At 50.4% G+C, this 14,844-nt stretch overlaps 11 protein-coding genes across 11 annotated transcripts; 6 read left to right on the forward strand and 5 right to left on the reverse strand.

The window, feature by feature from the left end:
* Window positions 1-470: 470 nt before the first annotated feature.
* Window positions 471-1,556, forward strand: Tb09.v1.0130 (hypothetical protein, conserved; the record flags this gene model as incomplete). The annotated part of the gene is made up of 1 exon (XM_798602.1): window positions 471-1,556. One exon carries the CDS (start codon window positions 471-473, stop codon window positions 1,554-1,556), a length of 1,086 nt encoding a protein of 361 aa, XP_803695.1.
* Window positions 1,557-2,294: 738 nt separating this feature from the next.
* Window positions 2,295-2,741, reverse strand: Tb09.v1.0140 (hypothetical protein, unlikely; the record flags this gene model as incomplete). Its single annotated transcript, XM_798603.1, has 1 exon — window positions 2,295-2,741. One exon carries the CDS (start codon window positions 2,739-2,741, stop codon window positions 2,295-2,297), a length of 447 nt encoding a protein of 148 aa, XP_803696.1.
* A 106-nt stretch (window positions 2,742-2,847) lies between these two features.
* On the forward strand, window positions 2,848-3,462 carry Tb09.160.2540 (alpha/beta-hydrolase-like protein; the record flags this gene model as incomplete). Its single annotated transcript, XM_798604.1, has 1 exon — window positions 2,848-3,462. One exon carries the CDS (start codon window positions 2,848-2,850, stop codon window positions 3,460-3,462), a length of 615 nt encoding a protein of 204 aa, XP_803697.1.
* A 1,767-nt stretch (window positions 3,463-5,229) lies between these two features.
* Window positions 5,230-5,838, forward strand: Tb09.160.2550 (ribosomal protein S7, putative; the record flags this gene model as incomplete). The annotated part of the gene is made up of 1 exon (XM_798605.1): window positions 5,230-5,838. The coding sequence occupies one exon, from the start codon at window positions 5,230-5,232 to the stop codon at window positions 5,836-5,838; it is 609 nt and encodes a 202-aa protein (XP_803698.1).
* A 245-nt stretch (window positions 5,839-6,083) lies between these two features.
* Tb09.160.2560 (hypothetical protein, unlikely) lies at window positions 6,084-6,230 on the reverse strand (the record flags this gene model as incomplete). Its single annotated transcript, XM_798606.1, has 1 exon — window positions 6,084-6,230. The coding sequence occupies one exon, from the start codon at window positions 6,228-6,230 to the stop codon at window positions 6,084-6,086; it is 147 nt and encodes a 48-aa protein (XP_803699.1).
* A 727-nt stretch (window positions 6,231-6,957) lies between these two features.
* On the forward strand, window positions 6,958-8,043 carry Tb09.v1.0150 (hypothetical protein, conserved; the record flags this gene model as incomplete). Its single annotated transcript, XM_798607.1, has 1 exon — window positions 6,958-8,043. One exon carries the CDS (start codon window positions 6,958-6,960, stop codon window positions 8,041-8,043), a length of 1,086 nt encoding a protein of 361 aa, XP_803700.1.
* Window positions 8,044-8,781: 738 nt separating this feature from the next.
* On the reverse strand, window positions 8,782-9,228 carry Tb09.v1.0160 (hypothetical protein, unlikely; the record flags this gene model as incomplete). Its single annotated transcript, XM_798610.1, has 1 exon — window positions 8,782-9,228. The coding sequence occupies one exon, from the start codon at window positions 9,226-9,228 to the stop codon at window positions 8,782-8,784; it is 447 nt and encodes a 148-aa protein (XP_803703.1).
* Window positions 9,229-9,334: 106 nt separating this feature from the next.
* Window positions 9,335-9,949, forward strand: Tb09.160.2600 (pyrazinamidase/nicotinamidase, putative; the record flags this gene model as incomplete). Its single annotated transcript, XM_798611.1, has 1 exon — window positions 9,335-9,949. The coding sequence occupies one exon, from the start codon at window positions 9,335-9,337 to the stop codon at window positions 9,947-9,949; it is 615 nt and encodes a 204-aa protein (XP_803704.1).
* A 1,754-nt stretch (window positions 9,950-11,703) lies between these two features.
* Tb09.160.2620 (hypothetical protein, conserved) lies at window positions 11,704-13,359 on the forward strand (the record flags this gene model as incomplete). The annotated part of the gene is made up of 1 exon (XM_798612.1): window positions 11,704-13,359. One exon carries the CDS (start codon window positions 11,704-11,706, stop codon window positions 13,357-13,359), a length of 1,656 nt encoding a protein of 551 aa, XP_803705.1.
* Window positions 13,360-14,458: 1,099 nt separating this feature from the next.
* Tb09.160.2630 (hypothetical protein, unlikely) lies at window positions 14,459-14,593 on the reverse strand (the record flags this gene model as incomplete). Its single annotated transcript, XM_024642641.1, has 1 exon — window positions 14,459-14,593. The coding sequence occupies one exon, from the start codon at window positions 14,591-14,593 to the stop codon at window positions 14,459-14,461; it is 135 nt and encodes a 44-aa protein (XP_024498428.1).
* A 61-nt stretch (window positions 14,594-14,654) lies between these two features.
* Window positions 14,655-14,795, reverse strand: Tb09.160.2640 (hypothetical protein, unlikely; the record flags this gene model as incomplete). The annotated part of the gene is made up of 1 exon (XM_798614.1): window positions 14,655-14,795. The coding sequence occupies one exon, from the start codon at window positions 14,793-14,795 to the stop codon at window positions 14,655-14,657; it is 141 nt and encodes a 46-aa protein (XP_803707.1).
* Between the last annotated feature and the right edge of the window lie 49 nt (window positions 14,796-14,844).

The raw sequence follows: 14,844 nt of genomic DNA on the forward strand, positions 1-14,844 counted from the left end.
TGCGTTAAAGGAAGAGGAGTTAAGGGATCTGCAGGGGAGACTTGAGAGTTTGATGAGGGATTTGGAGTGATGGTTTTCGGCGTCGTCTTGTCATCCCATCCCGCCTCCCTTCCGTATCATGCTGCGTCATTCCCCTTCGCCACTTATCAACACAGTCGTGTGCACTCCTACTGTTCTCACATCAGTCAGTGCAGCTTAGTTACCTCGTTTGGCTTACTTTGACTTAAGTACCTTTTTTTGTGCTCATTGCGGTTGCTGTATGACTGCCAGCTCTCAGATGTCTGGACTTTCCATTCTCTTTATGTTGACCCTACACACCTGCCCCACACTGCATTTCCCCCCACCGTTCCCTGTTTGCACCTTCCTGCTGTATGGGTGGTGTAAAATACCCATTAGCATTATAGCAGTTGGTGGCTTGTTAATAACTGAAGTTCGGATTACCGTGGCGAGTAAAGGTTTCCGGTGATATTATGGTCGTCAAACGCCGTGGAAATGGCCGGTTAGGCAAACCTCCGACAGATACTGGAGTGAGTGAGAACTCTACCGGTGGAACCCCACCCCCGGAGTCTGCTTCTCAACGTGGCGGGGCGAAACAAACTACGGTTGCTTCCGCGATCAAGCAGCCCGCTTCGATGCCCGACGGCTCGTTGTCGCAGGATCGACGAAAGCGCCGCCGTAGGTTATCGGTGCCAGAGGAGGTGGCCCATGCCGTTGTGGAGGGGGAAGAAGCTACAGGTGCTGTAAGGGATGAAAGACTACCCGAAAATACTCGAGTTGTTGAACCTCAATTGAATGATCATGATGGTAAAGAGAGATACCCTCTGGGCGTTGTCCAGTTCCCAGAGGAGCAGCGCCCGTGGAGGAGCGCAAGGCGTAAAGCTGGGGTAGCTGAGGGAGGTAGTGACGAGGTTAACGCCGCACAGCTTCCTCCGACGGGCAACGCTGTGCCGCAGAAACCAACTAGGCGTTTAGGTAGAGCATCTGCCCCTCCGATACCACCTGTCGGTACTGTTGAACATGATTTGCAGACAACTGGTGGAACGTGTACGAGTGCTCCTATTGCGGGTGACCGCGCTTCCCGAACGTTTCAGGCGGCGGCGAGCCCCTCCGAAGATATTAAACAAAGGCCGCATAGAATTCCATTGATAATAGATAAGGGGCGTTTCAGTAAGCAAAAAGTCGAGGCTCCTCCCGGGACCGCAACCGTGGTGCCCATGGACACTGGAGAAAACCAGGCTGGCGTTTGTGAAGCAAACTCCGCACCACCAACTTCCTGTTCCCACCGTGGCGCCCAGCGCTTGGGGCATGGCCAACCTGCTGATGGCACAAGTGGTGCTGTTGATAGTATAGAGGAGGGGCCCGGGCGCGGAATTGAGGAAGCCTCCGTGGACGCGCGACGTAGGAGGTTTATGCAGGTGCCGGTGAGCAGAATCTCGTTGTATACACGGCTTGCCGAGGGGGGTTTGGATGCTGCCGACCGCCCATTTGTCACATGTGTGGTAAAACATGCCCAATCGTCTGTTTCCGCATGGGTATCCGGGTTCTTGTCGCCTTGATGTGAGTGATGCTTTTATTTTTTCTTTGGAGGTGTGCGAATTTCTGTTTCTTGAAACAGATACTGACCGATGGAGGGTCGTTGTTTTTCTTAGTTGGCTGTGCTGCTGGTGAAAGCACATTGTGAATGGGATAAATGGGTGTGAGGGTTTTCTTTCTAAATTTCTGCTGGCGGTTTATCCCTCATATTGTTTGCCTGAACTGGAGTGAATACAGTTCTCTTTTTGATACGGCTTCCTTTGCCGGTTGAACGGGGACACGCCTTCTTATTGGTTCTGTCGTGTACGCTTTTTCAGTGTAGTATTGGAGGGACTAACAGTGTGAGGAGCGGTGCCGAACCCAGTTGAACGCCTGTCATTGTGTGTGATGCCTGTACAACCGTGTTTCGGTTGCTTTGATTGCTCGATTGGCTGTGCGGCAGCCGTTGTGAAGGTGATGTAATCCCTTCAGTTGATGTGGCTTCTGCAGGTTGTTTCTTCCGGTGCGCGGGAACGGCAGACATAAGTGGTATATGTTTGGCTAGATACCGGCACTACTCTATAGGTTTACTTTTACTCTACTTTTTTTTTGTGTGTGTGCTTCCACTCACTTTGGTGTTCTGTTGCTGAGGCGGTGTTGCAACTGTGTCAGTGAACAGTACGCCATCTACGGATAGCACTACCGGCAGTCGGTTGCCGCTGGCGGTTGCTCATGAGGAGGTTTGTATTTACCTGCCGGTGGGTTGGCTTCTTGATGGGAGGTTAACAGGCGTGGGTGCCTTGTATGGTATCAGATATTTCTCTAGGATGAAGGTTATGCACCATTACCATACCGTGGAGTTCGCCGTAATAAGGTGAAGTCATTTGAGCAGTAGTTCCTTTTGCTGTCATCTCTTGGTATATTATTGCCAAAAATACCTGTGCTATTGCTGCTACGTTGTAACCATGTCCTCTTTTGTGTTCAGTAACGGGGGTAGTGACTGTGACGACATATTCCGAGGCCGCATCGAGTTGTGTTTGACATTTGCCCTCCGTGTCGTAGCTTATACAACCTTCGTGGGTGGTGGTGCACATGTTTGTGTGCCCTGCAACGTCGCCGTTCACTACTTCAATTTTTTTGTACCCACTTGCGGATGAAACTTTTAGTCGGTATGTTCCCTTCTGGAATGACAGAGGGGAAGGACTGGTGATGTGCCGGTCGTCCCTCATTGTTGGTCTTTTCTCTTCTTGAACACGTAAATGCAAGCAGTGTCATAGCTATATTTTGGGGTGAAGAAAGGGCGAGGTTCACCTTCATTTGGTTGGATTGCTGGGTATGTCTACATCCCGCATTACGTTGTCGTCACAGCACGATGCACTGATAATTGTGGATATGCAGAATGATTTCGTGCTTCCCGACGGTGCGCTCTCCGTAACTGGTGCCACTGAGATCATACCGATAATTAATCGCGTTGTCGGAGATCACCAGTTTCGTGCCGTTGTCGCATCGATGGACTGGCACCCTCCTGGACACATGTCGTTCCGAAATGAAGATGGGACAGGGGGTCCATGGCCTCCCCATTGCGTACGGTCAACGACTGGTGCCCAACTTCATTCAGAGATGAAACAAGGAGAGATAACCCACCTTATTCACAAGGCGACATCTCTGGATTCTGAAAGTTACTCCGCCTTCAGCGATGACAGCGGTAAGACAACCGGTCTGGCTGCAATGCTGCGCGCCATGGACGTGAGAAGGGTTTTTATGTGTGGCGTAGCTTCCGATTACTGTGTATACTTTACCTCACTACACGCTATCCAAGAGGAATTTACCGTTGTTGTGTTGGAGGACGCCGTTCGCCCCGTCGACCCTGTTGCCATGGAGAAGAAGCGAGCACACCTGGAAAAGGAGGGCGTAATCTTTGCGCGAAGCACAGACCTTTCCAGCTTCTGAGTCGGAGGTGGCTTCTTCTAGTGGTTCCTCCAGAAGTGTGGGACCGCGTAGGTGTGCCTAAGTGATGAACGACAGGATGGAATGTAATGTGCTAATAATATGGGGCTGGGTGGCGGTGGTGGTGGTGAGCATGTCAAGGCGTACAGTGAGGGCTAGGTATATGCAATCACCACCGTTATCATTGATTCTCAAGTGCATATTCCCAATAGGGCCACACATGCGCTCATGTACGGTCTCCTAAGGTGTATGTATGTGTGCGTTAGGTGTGTATGAAGCGAGCAAAGAAGAGAGGGGGGTCGAAATGGATGGCTCGGCAAACGGGTCTGCCAACTATTTTCTTCCCTCTCCCTTGGTTCTATTGCCTTGGTCGTTTTGCCATTTGAAAGACCTCTTCTTTGTTTTTTCTTCCATTGCACCGCGCCCGTCCCCGACGCCACCGGGTTCCCATTTTTTTTGTAACTGAAAAGAGGGACGGTACTGACACTTGGGGCGAATAACGGACACTAAGCGAACCTCACCCCTGAGTCTTCCCCACAAGGTGTTGGTTGCCGCGCAACAGAAGAAATGGCGGGGTAGTAAGTGATGTGCGCGCGTACATGCACGATCCTGCGCGGCATCCGAAATTAATGGGCGGCGAGCTTTTGCTTACGGTTGGCCCTTGACATGTGCGTTCAAATGGTGATGCCCTTCCATCATTTGCCGCAGTAACTTTTTTCCAGTGCAAACTCACAAGACATGCATTTGGAACATATTGGCGCTGGGGATGTCAGGTGCCAACAGGGGTACTCTGTTTAATTGACGGTCAATAGCAGACAGCGTTTGTGTGATCTCCCTTTACCAGGCTGCAGATCCGTAGGGGTTGCCGAGTGGGAAGCCATCCGTTACGTTCCTGTCCCATTCCTCTCTTCCTCACACATGATGGTCGCAGCCGCCTGTAGGTATAATGTATTACCTATGGGTACAGTGAGCATTTGTTTGGAATAAAATGCCTTTTGCGACCATACAACAACCTACGCGTAATCGGCTACACTTATGCCTGAGCTGGTCGTGCGTAGGTCGCGTGTCTTGAAGGATGGTGCCGGGTTGACATGGGCTTCGGACTCTCATGAAGAGTGTCGATTCTTGTGGTATGCGCTGGTGCTATTTATATTGGAGTGATGTCTACTGTGTGGAATCACAGCATGATGGCTTTGTGTGACGATTACCCGCCATTGGATTGAAATGTACTGCTTTGAACAGGTTGTGTGGCTGTGCCCACTGTCATTAATCGTATTTACACGCGGCAGCTGTTCTTCACGGGCCCGAACCCATTCGTGATGCACCTTGTGCTGCTAACCCATGCGAAGGGCCTGGGACTGGATCCTTGAGGGTTGTACAAATCCCAATTAGGGTTTCGGGAGTCTGTGGCACTTGAATGTGAAAGGGACATCTTCGCTGCGTTGCAGTTGCCGTACGTTGAGCCCATTCACCGCCATGCATACTGCCGCGTTCACAACCTGTTTTGAGAGCGCCCGCGCCTTCCTTTTATTTGTTCTCCATGGGATATTGCTGTTCTTTAACTTCCTAACTGTATGGTTTTCTGTCGCATGTGTCGTCACAGACGCGCATCATTTTTTATACGACTAGATATGCCGCGTTACAGAGACCTATCGATTGCCTGATTAAGTACTCTTGCAGGTGTTGCTTTGTCTTCTCCGCACTATTACTCATTCCCTTTTTCTTTACTGATTTTTTCTGGTATGAAGGCACTTCTATACACTAAGGGTGATGTCCGCACAACCGCACCTCCGCAAGCTGCGTAAGCTCAAGCGCGCCAACCCGTCTCAGGAGGAGGAGAGCGTCGCGAGGGTGCTCTTTGAATTGGAAGGCTCCCACAAGACTCTCCGCGCGCAGTTGCCCCGCTTCCATATAAACACTGTTCGCACGTCGTCGAGTCCCCGTCACAAGAAGACAGCTATGATCATTTTGTACCCGTTGCGTTTTATCATGCTTGTACGCAAGATTCAGCGAACGCTTACGGCAGAGCTCGAGAAGCGCTTCCCCGGAAACATTGTTGTGCTTGTTGCGCAGCGCAAGATAACGAAGCGACCGAATGATGTGTACAAGCTTCAGCAGGTGCAACGTTCCCGTACGAGCGTAGCGGTGTTTGAGAATATCTTGAATGATCTTATATATCCGTGTGACGTGGTGGGCCGCCGTTGGCGTTACCGTACGGATGGGAGTAAGCTGATGAAAGTGTTCTTGGACGCCCGTGACCGCAAGAGGGTGGAGTCGAGACTTCCCCTTCTTGCCCACGTCTACAAGTTGTTGACGCACCGAACTGTCACCTTCGGGTTCATGTGGAACCCTAAGTTGCAGCAAGTGTCCTCCCGGTAGATGAGTTTCGCCCAGCTACTTTGAAGGTGCCATTATCAGTTTTTTGTTTTGATTTATTTTCACTACGCTGCCATCCTCGGTTGTGTAGTGCTAGAAAATGAAATGACGCATGTCAGTACTGAAACTAGTGTAAGTTACAACCTCGAAGCTGCCTGTGTTTCCATGTTAGTCACCCCTTTGACATTTTCTTACCTTTTTGCTCATTAGTATTTTATGCTGGTGATAGACGCCCACTTTGGTGGTTCCTATGTGATGCAGCGAGTGAGATGAGGTGGCATGCTATACTTCACTTCCGTGAGCTGCGTCACCACAGGTTCACCAACCCCTTCTCCACTGCGTGAGGATCGCGTGGTAAAAGCGTTTTCCGTGTTGGTGTCTTGTAGTAGAGTCATCCGAATGTGCCTCTCGCGGATAATGTGATTTATGTTTCCCACTGTTGCAGGCGGCTGCGAGTAGTCGGGTGCATCACAGATCAGCTTAGATTTCGCACAAGATCTGAGGCCCCGGAAGGTGTTTTCAAGCCTCTTCCTTATCGTCTTGGCGCTACGTTGTGGTTACTCCAATCGCATACCAACCAAGGCCTGAATGCCAGGATATCGAGCTTAGGAGCGAATATCGACAAGGCCAGACAGCGTGGCGAACAGCAGGTTGCGTTAAAGGAAGAGGAGTTAAGGGATCTGCAGGGGAGACTTGAGAGTTTGATGAGGGATTTGGAGTGATGTTTTTCGGCGTCGTCTTGTCATCCCATCCCGCCTCCCTTCCGTATCATGCTGCGTCATTCCCCTTCGCCACTTATCAACACAGTCGTGTGCACTCCTACTGTTCTCACATCAGTCAGTGCAGCTTAGTTACCTCGTTTGGCTTACTTTGACTTAAGTACCTTTTTTTGTGCTCATTGCGGTTGCTGTATGACTGCCAGCTCTCAGATGTCTGGACTTTCCATTCTCTTTATGTTGACCCTACACACCTGCCCCACACTGCATTTCCCCCCACCGTTCCCTGTTTGCACCTTCCTGCTGTATGGGTGGTGTAAAATACCCATTAGCATTATAGCAGTTGGTGGCTTGTTAATAACTGAAGTTCGGATTACCGTGGCGAGTAAAGGTTTCCGGTGATATTATGGTCGTCAAACGCCGTGGAAATGGCCGGTTAGGCAAACCTCCGACAGATACTGGAGTGAGTGAGAACTCTACCGGTGGAACCCCACCCCCGGAGTCTGCTTCTCAACGTGGCGGGGCGAAACAAACTACGGTTGCTTCCGCGATCAAGCAGCCCGCTTCGATGCCCGACGGCTCGTTGTCGCAGGATCGACGAAAGCGCCGCCGTAGGTTATCGGTGCCAGAGGAGGTGGCCCATGCCGTTGTGGAGGGGGAAGAAGCTACAGGTGCTGTAAGGGATGAAAGACTACCCGAAAATACTCAAGTTGTTGAACCTCAATTGAATGATCATGATGGTAAAGAGAGATACCCTCTGGGCGTTGTCCAGTTCCCAGAGGAGCAGCGCCCGTGGAGGAGCGCAAGGCGTAAAGCTGGGGTAGCTGAGGGAGGTAGTGACGAGGTTAACGCCGCACAGCTTCCTCCGACGGGCAACGCTGTGCCGCAGAAACCAACTAGGCGTTTAGGTAGAGCATCTGCCCCTCCGATACCACCTGTCAGTACTGTTGAACATGATTTGCAGACAACTGGTGGAACGTGTACGAGTGCTCCTATTGCGGGTGACCGCGCTTCCCGAACGTTTCAGGCGGCGGCGAGCCCCTCCGAAGATATTAAACAAAGGCCGCATAGAATTCCATTGATAATAGATAAGGGGCGTTTCAGTAAGCAAAAAGTCGAGGCTCCTCCCGGGACCGCAACCGTGGTGCCCATGGACACTGGAGAAAACCAGACTGGCGTTTGTGAAGCAAACTCCGCACCACCAACTTCCTGTTCCCACCGTGGCGCCCAGCGCTTGGGGCATGGCCAACCTGCTGATGGCACAAGTGGTGCTGTTGATAGTATAGAGGAGGGGCCCGGGCGCGGAATTGAGGAAGCCTCCGTGGACGCGCGACGTAGGAGGTTTATGCAGGTGCCGGTGAGCAGAATCTCGTTGTATACACGGCTTGCCGAGGGGGGTTTGGATGCTGCCGACCGCCCATTTGTCACATGTGTGGTAAAACATGCCCAATCGTCTGTTTCCGCCTGGGTATCCGGGTTCTTGTCGCCTTGATGTGAGTGATGCTTTTATTTTTTCTTTGGAGGTGTGCGAATTTCTGTTTCTTGAAACAGATACTGACCGATGGAGGGTCGTTGTTTTTCTTAGTTGGCTGTGCTGCTGGTGAAAGCACATTGTGAATGGGATAAATGGGTGTGAGGGTTTTCTTTCTAAATTTCTGCTGGCGGTTTATCCCTCATATTGTTTGCCTGAACTGGAGTGAATACAGTTCTCTTTTTGATACGGCTTTCTTTGCCGGTTGAACGGGGACACGCCTTCTTATTGGTTCTGTCGTGTACGCTTTTTCAGTGTAGTATTGGAGGGACTAACAGTGTGAGGAGCGGTGCCGAACCCAGTTGAACGCCTGTCATTGTGTGTGATGCCTGTACAACCGTGTTTCGGTTGCTTTGATTGCTCGATTGGCTGTGCGGCAGCCGTTGTGAAGGTGATGTAATCCCTTCAGTTGATGTGGCTTCTGCAGGTTGTTTCTTCCGGTGCGCGGGAACGGCAGACATAAGTGGTATATGTTTGGCTAGATACCGGCACTACTCTATAGGTTTACTTTTACTCTACTTTTTTTTTGTGTGTGTGCTTCCACTCACTTTGGTGTTCTGTTGCTGAGGCGGTGTTGCAACTGTGTCAGTGAACAGTACGCCATCTACGGATAGCACTACCGGCAGTCGGTTGCCGCTGGCGGTTGCTCATGAGGAGGTTTGTATTTACCTGCCGGTGGGTTGGCTTCTTGATGGGAGGTTAACAGGCGTGGGTGCCTTGTATGGTATCAGATATTTCTCTAGGATGAAGGTTATGCACCATTACCATACCGTGGAGTTCGCCGTAATAAGGTGAAGTCATTTGAGCAGTAGTTCCTTTTGCTGTCATCTCTTGGTATATTATTGCCAAAAATACCTGTGCTATTGCTGCTACGTTGTAACCATGTCCTCTTTTGTGTTCAGTAACGGGGGTAGTGACTGTGACGACATATTCCGAGGCCGCATCCAGTTGTGTTTGACATTTGCCCTCCGTGTCGTAGCTTATACAACCTTCGTGGGTGGTGGTGCACATGTTTGTGTGCCCTGCAACGTCGCCGTTCACTACTTCAATTTTTTTGTACCCACTTGCGGATGAAACTTTTAGTCGGTATGTTCCCTTCTGGAATGACAGAGGGGAAGGACTGGTGATGTGCCGGTCGTCCCTCATTGTTGGTCTTTTCTCTTCTTGAACACGTAAATGCAAGCAGTGTCATAGCTATATTTTGGGGTGAAGAAAGGGCGAGGTTCACCTTCATTTGGTTGGATTGCTGGGTATGTCTACATCCCGCATTACGTTGTCGTCACAGCACGATGCACTGATAATTGTGGATATGCAGAATGATTTCGTGCTTCCCGACGGTGCGCTCTCCGTAACTGGTGCCACTGAGATCATACCGATAATTAATCGCGTTGTCGGAGATCACCAGTTTCGTGCCGTTGTCGCATCGATGGACTGGCACCCTCCTGGACACATGTCGTTCCGAAATGAAGATGGGACAGGGGGTCCATGGCCTCCCCATTGCGTACGGTCAACGACTGGTGCCCAACTTCATTCAGAGATGAAACAAGGAGAGATAACCCACCTTATTCACAAGGCGACATCTCTGGATTCTGAAAGTTACTCCGCCTTCAGCGATGACAGCGGTAAGACAACCGGTCTGGCTGCAATGCTGCGCGCCATGGACGTGAGAAGGGTTTTTATGTGTGGCGTAGCTTCCGATTACTGTGTATACTTTACCTCACTACACGCTATCCAAGAGGAATTTACCGTTGTTGTGTTGGAGGACGCCGTTCGCCCCGTCGACCCTGTTGCCATGGAGAAGAAGCGAGCACACCTGGAAAAGGAGGGCGTAATCTTTGCGCGAAGCACAGACCTTTCCAGCTTCTGAGTCGGAGGTGGCTTCTTCTAGTGGTTCCTCCAGAAGTGTGGGACCGCGTAGGTGTGCCTAAGTGATGAACGACAGGATGGAATGTAATGTGCTAATAATATGGGGCTGGGTGGCGGTGGTGGTGGTGAGCATGTCAAGGCGTACAGTGAGGGCTAGGTATATGCAATCGCCACCGTTATCATTGATTCTCAAGTGCATATTCCCAATAGGGCCACACATGTGCTCATGTACGGTCTCCTAAGGTGTATGTATGTGTGCGTTAGGTGTGTATGAAGCGAGCAAAGAAGAGAGGGGGGTCGAAATGGATGGCTCGGCAAACGGGTCTGCCAACTATTTTCTTCCCTCTCCCTTGGTTCTATTGCCTTGGTCGTTTTGCCATTTGAAAGACCTCTTCTTTGTTTTTTCTTCCATTGCACCGCACCCGTCCCCGACGCCACCGGGTTCCCATTTTTTTTGTAACTGAAAAGAGGGACGGTACTGACACTTGGGGCGAATAACGGACACTAAGCGAACCTCACCCCTGAGTCTTCCCCACAAGGTGTTGGTTGCCGCGCAACAGAAGAAATGGCGGGGTAGTAAGTGATGTGCGCGCGTACATGCACGATCCTGCGCGGCATCCGAAATTAATGGGCGGCGAGCTTTTGCTTACGGTTGGCCCTTGACATGTGCGTTCAAATGGTGATGCCCTTCCATCATTTGCCGCAGTAACTTTTTTCCAGTGCAAACTCACAAGACATGCATTTGGAACATATTGGCGCTGGGGATGTCAGGTGCCAACAGGGGTACTCTGTTTAATTGACGGTCAATAGCAGACAGCGTTTGTGTGATCTCCCTTTACCAGGCTGCAGATCCGTAGGGGTTGCCGAGTGGGAAGCCATCCGTTACGTTCCTGTCCCATTCCTCTCTTCCTCACACATGATGGTCGCAGCCGCCTGTAGGTATAATGTATTACCTATGGGTACAGTGAGCATTTGTTTGGAATAAAATGCCTTTTGCGACCATACAACAACCTACGCGTAATCGGCTACACTTATGCCTGAGCTGGTCGTGCGTAGGTCGCGTGTCTTGAAGGATGGTGCCGGGTTGACATGGGCTTCGGACTCTCATGAAGAGTGTCGATTCTTGTGGTATGCGCTGGTGCTATTTATATTGGAGTGATGTCTACTGTGTGGAATCACAGCATGATGGCTTTGTGTGACGATTACCCGCCATTGGATTGAAATGTACTGCTTTGAACAGGTTGTGTGGCTGTGCCCACTGTCATTAATCGTATTTACACGCGGCAGCTGTTCTTCACGGGCCCGAACCCATTCGTGATGCACCTTGTGCTGCTAACCCATGCGAAGGGCCTGGGACTGGATCCTTGCGGGTTGTACAAATCCCAATTAGGGTTTCGGGAGTCTGTGGCACTTGAATGTGAAAGGGACATCTTCGCTGCGTTGCAGTTGCCGTACGTTGAGCCCATTCACCGCCATGCATACTGCCGCGTTCACAACCTGTTTTGAGAGCGCCCGCGCCTTCCTTTTATTTGTTCTCCATGGGATATTGCTGTTCTTTAACTTCCTAACTGTATGGTTTTCTGTCGCATGTGTCGTCACAGACGCGCATCATTTTTTATACGACTAGATATGCCGCGTTACAGAGACCTATCGATTGCCTGATTAAGTACTCTTGCAGGTGTTGCTTTGTCTTCTCCGCACTATTACTCATTCCCTTTTTCTTTACTGATTGGTGTTGATAGTATATTTTTTGAAATGAGTGTCACCGGCTTCGGTGATGTTGTTGTATCTTTTGATGCGGAAGGTGTTGTAGTTGTTGGGCTAACTTATGAGCGTTCAAATGCGACACAGTGGTTGCTGCTCCCGGAAATTCCCGTTGAAGTCCCTCTTGTTAAGGTTCTTCGTGATCTTGAGGAATCTGGTGCTTCTCGACAACGGTCACCTGGTCGAATGAGGGGAGAAGGAGTTAAAGGAGATGTTTGTTTGCCAGACAGTGAAGTTGGATCACCTTGTAACGCGTGCGGTGTTAATAACATTCGTAGTGATTGTTGCATTTCTGTTGCTCGTGTGGGGCACATTCCGGAACGAAATCGCGCATACTGTTTGCTTTTGGAGTTGTCATCTTCTTCTGATGCCGCTGATGTGCAAAGAGATCTGCTGCACGTCGAGTGGGCTAATGGGCCCTTGTGTGCACCGCAGTTTTTGCAGTCCGTCGGCCGTATAATGAGGGTGGAGCATGAAGGGCGTGATGCCGCATGCGTGAGCAACTGCGCGGGTTGGCGGACACAAGTGTCTACGGACAATGCGGAAGATGTTTGCCTACGTGTCCTTTGCAGTGTGTCGTGCGGTGTTGATGGGGCGTCATCTCGGCGGCAGTTGGAAAGTGAAAAGGAGATATCTAGCGTTGCGCTCCGGAGAGACGCTCCTCTAGCACCGATAGAAGAGTTTTGCCCCATCTGCCGTGAGGAAATCGCATCTGGAAGAACGTGCGTTGTTACTATGTGCACCCACGTCTTCCACCTTGTTTGCCTCATGAAGCACTTAGAAGATGTTAGTTCATATTGCCCTCTTTGTCGTTTTTCGATGTCGTCTCTTGAAACTAAGTGCAACGCGTGTGGAACGTGCCAGGACTTGTGGAGTTGTTTAGTTTGCGGTTGGGTGGGATGTGGTAAGGGGCGGCACGGACATAGCATACGGCACTTCCACAGCACAGGGCACTCGTGTGCCGTGCAGAATAGCACTTCACGCATATGGAACTATCGCGCCAGCACATTTCTCCACCACCAACTAGCTATGGAATTGGGTTACGAAGACGACGCAAGGGCGGAGCGTGCTGCAGCGCAGGAGGAGGGCAGGTCGGCCCTCTCTGTTCGTCACAGCGGGGAAAAACCCAGGGTCAGTGCTTCATCCTATTGGCGCAGTAGGTGGTGGTGGGACGAAAAGGAAGAGGAAGCTGCACAAGAGCTCAATGGCGACTATGTGCGGGAGTATTATCTCCGTGTAATGGAGGAACTCATGCAGGAACAGGCGGACTATTTTGAGGGGCGTACAATGGTGGAGGGAGAGAATGCGGCTGTACCCATCGGGACATGGAAGAAGCTGCAAAGCGCAGAACGGCGTCAACGGCGTAGTCTTGCTTCGAGGTACATTGCTGGTTTGCGCCGTATTGCGCTACACAGCCAGATGGCCGTCAACAATTTTGTGAAGCAGGAGGTCTTATGGAGGGATTCGTTGCGTGAAGAGTTATTACTCCAATCGCATACCAACCAAGGCCTGAATGCCAGGATATCGAGCTTAGGAGCGAATATCGACAAGGCCAGACAGCGTGGCGAACAGCAGGTTGCGTTAAAGGAAGAGGAGTTAAGGGATCTGCAGGGGAGACTTGAGAGTTTGATGAGGGATTTGGAGTGATGTTTTTCGGCGTCGTCTTGTCATCCCATCCCGCCCCCCTTCCGTATCATGCTGCGTCATTCCCCTTCGCCACTTATCAACACAGTCGTGTGCACTCCTACTGTTCTCACATCAGTCAGTGCAGCTTAGTTACCTCGTTTGGCTTACTTTGACTTAAGTACCTTTTTTTGTGCTCATTGCGGTTGCTGTATGACTGCCAGCTCTCAGATGTCTGGACTTTCCATTCTCTTTATGTTGACCCTACACACCTGCCCCACACTGCATTTCCCCCCACCGCTCCCTGTTTGCACCTTCCTGCTGTATGGGTGGTGTAAAATACCCATTAGCATTATAGCAGTTGGTGGCTTGTTAATAACTGAAGTTCGGATTACCGTGGCGAGTAAAGGTTTCCGGTGATATTATGGTCGTCAAACGCCGTGGAAATGGCCGGTTAGGCAAACCTCCGACAGATACTGGAGTGAGTGAGAACTCTACCGGTGGAACCCCACCCCCGGAGTCTGCTTCTCAACGTGGCGGGGCGAAACAAACTACGGTTGCTTCCGCGATGGAGGTGCTTCCGTTTGTTTTCCTTTGGTGCCTTGATTAAGTGGGAACAGAAGGGCACATGCTGGTCGTCAGTATTTTTTTGTGAGGCCAAATTAAATTTAGTGTTTTTGTTCAGTGCTTTTTTTTTTGACTTGGAAGGTATTCAAAATTATGCTGGGGAGGTGCTTTTGTCCCTCTGCAGGAAAGGAGGGTGCTGACGCTTTTTGTATATTATGCGCTTGCTTGCTTTTGCCCACGTGGCTTGTGTTGGGTGAATAAATTGAATATCAATATTTGTGGCGTAATATCAACGTTTATGTGCCCTTTTTTATTGTTTTGTGAAGGAGCATATGACTCATTCCCCCCTCGCGTCTCCCCACCGTTGCATTGCCTTTCCAGTGTGTCGGTGACTGAAGCGGAGGTTTTGTCCTGTCTTTTATAAAGTTATTCCTGGTGAGGACTGGGTGGATTTCCGGTGCCTGTGTGCAATACCTATTTTCTGATGCGGGGTAGTGGATGAGGTTTCCACGCCAGCGGGCAGTTTGACTTTTCTTTTGCAATGTGTATCGATTGGTTATTGATGTGTTTTGCCTTGGTTGTTTTCTAGTTCTGAGAGCGTTATGCATTTTCCATACTTTTCGTTTCCTGAGGTGTGCACTTGCTGACCTATTGTGGCAACATGCGAAGCATCATGTTGAAAAGGTGTCATCGTTGAGCGTCGTATTTATTCGGTTCCCACCTGGAGCAAGATGACGAGTGCCCTCGTGGACTTACGGTGTGACAGAAGTGGTTGTTGCCGCGTGAGAAATACTTTGTGTGGAAATTGGTGTGAAGGTTGCCCTCGTAATGCTTAAATTGGCGTTTTGGGAAGATGGTAGTATCAATTTGTTTGTGTTATCTGTTAATGCCATTTTTTCTTTTTTGTGCGTCAAAGGTATCCGTTAGCGTCCCAACTGCCCC

Source organism: Trypanosoma brucei, chromosome 9 (assembly GCF_000002445.2).
Source record: "Trypanosoma brucei brucei TREU927 chromosome 9, whole genome shotgun sequence".
NCBI lineage: Eukaryota > Euglenozoa > Kinetoplastea > Trypanosomatida > Trypanosomatidae > Trypanosoma > Trypanosoma brucei.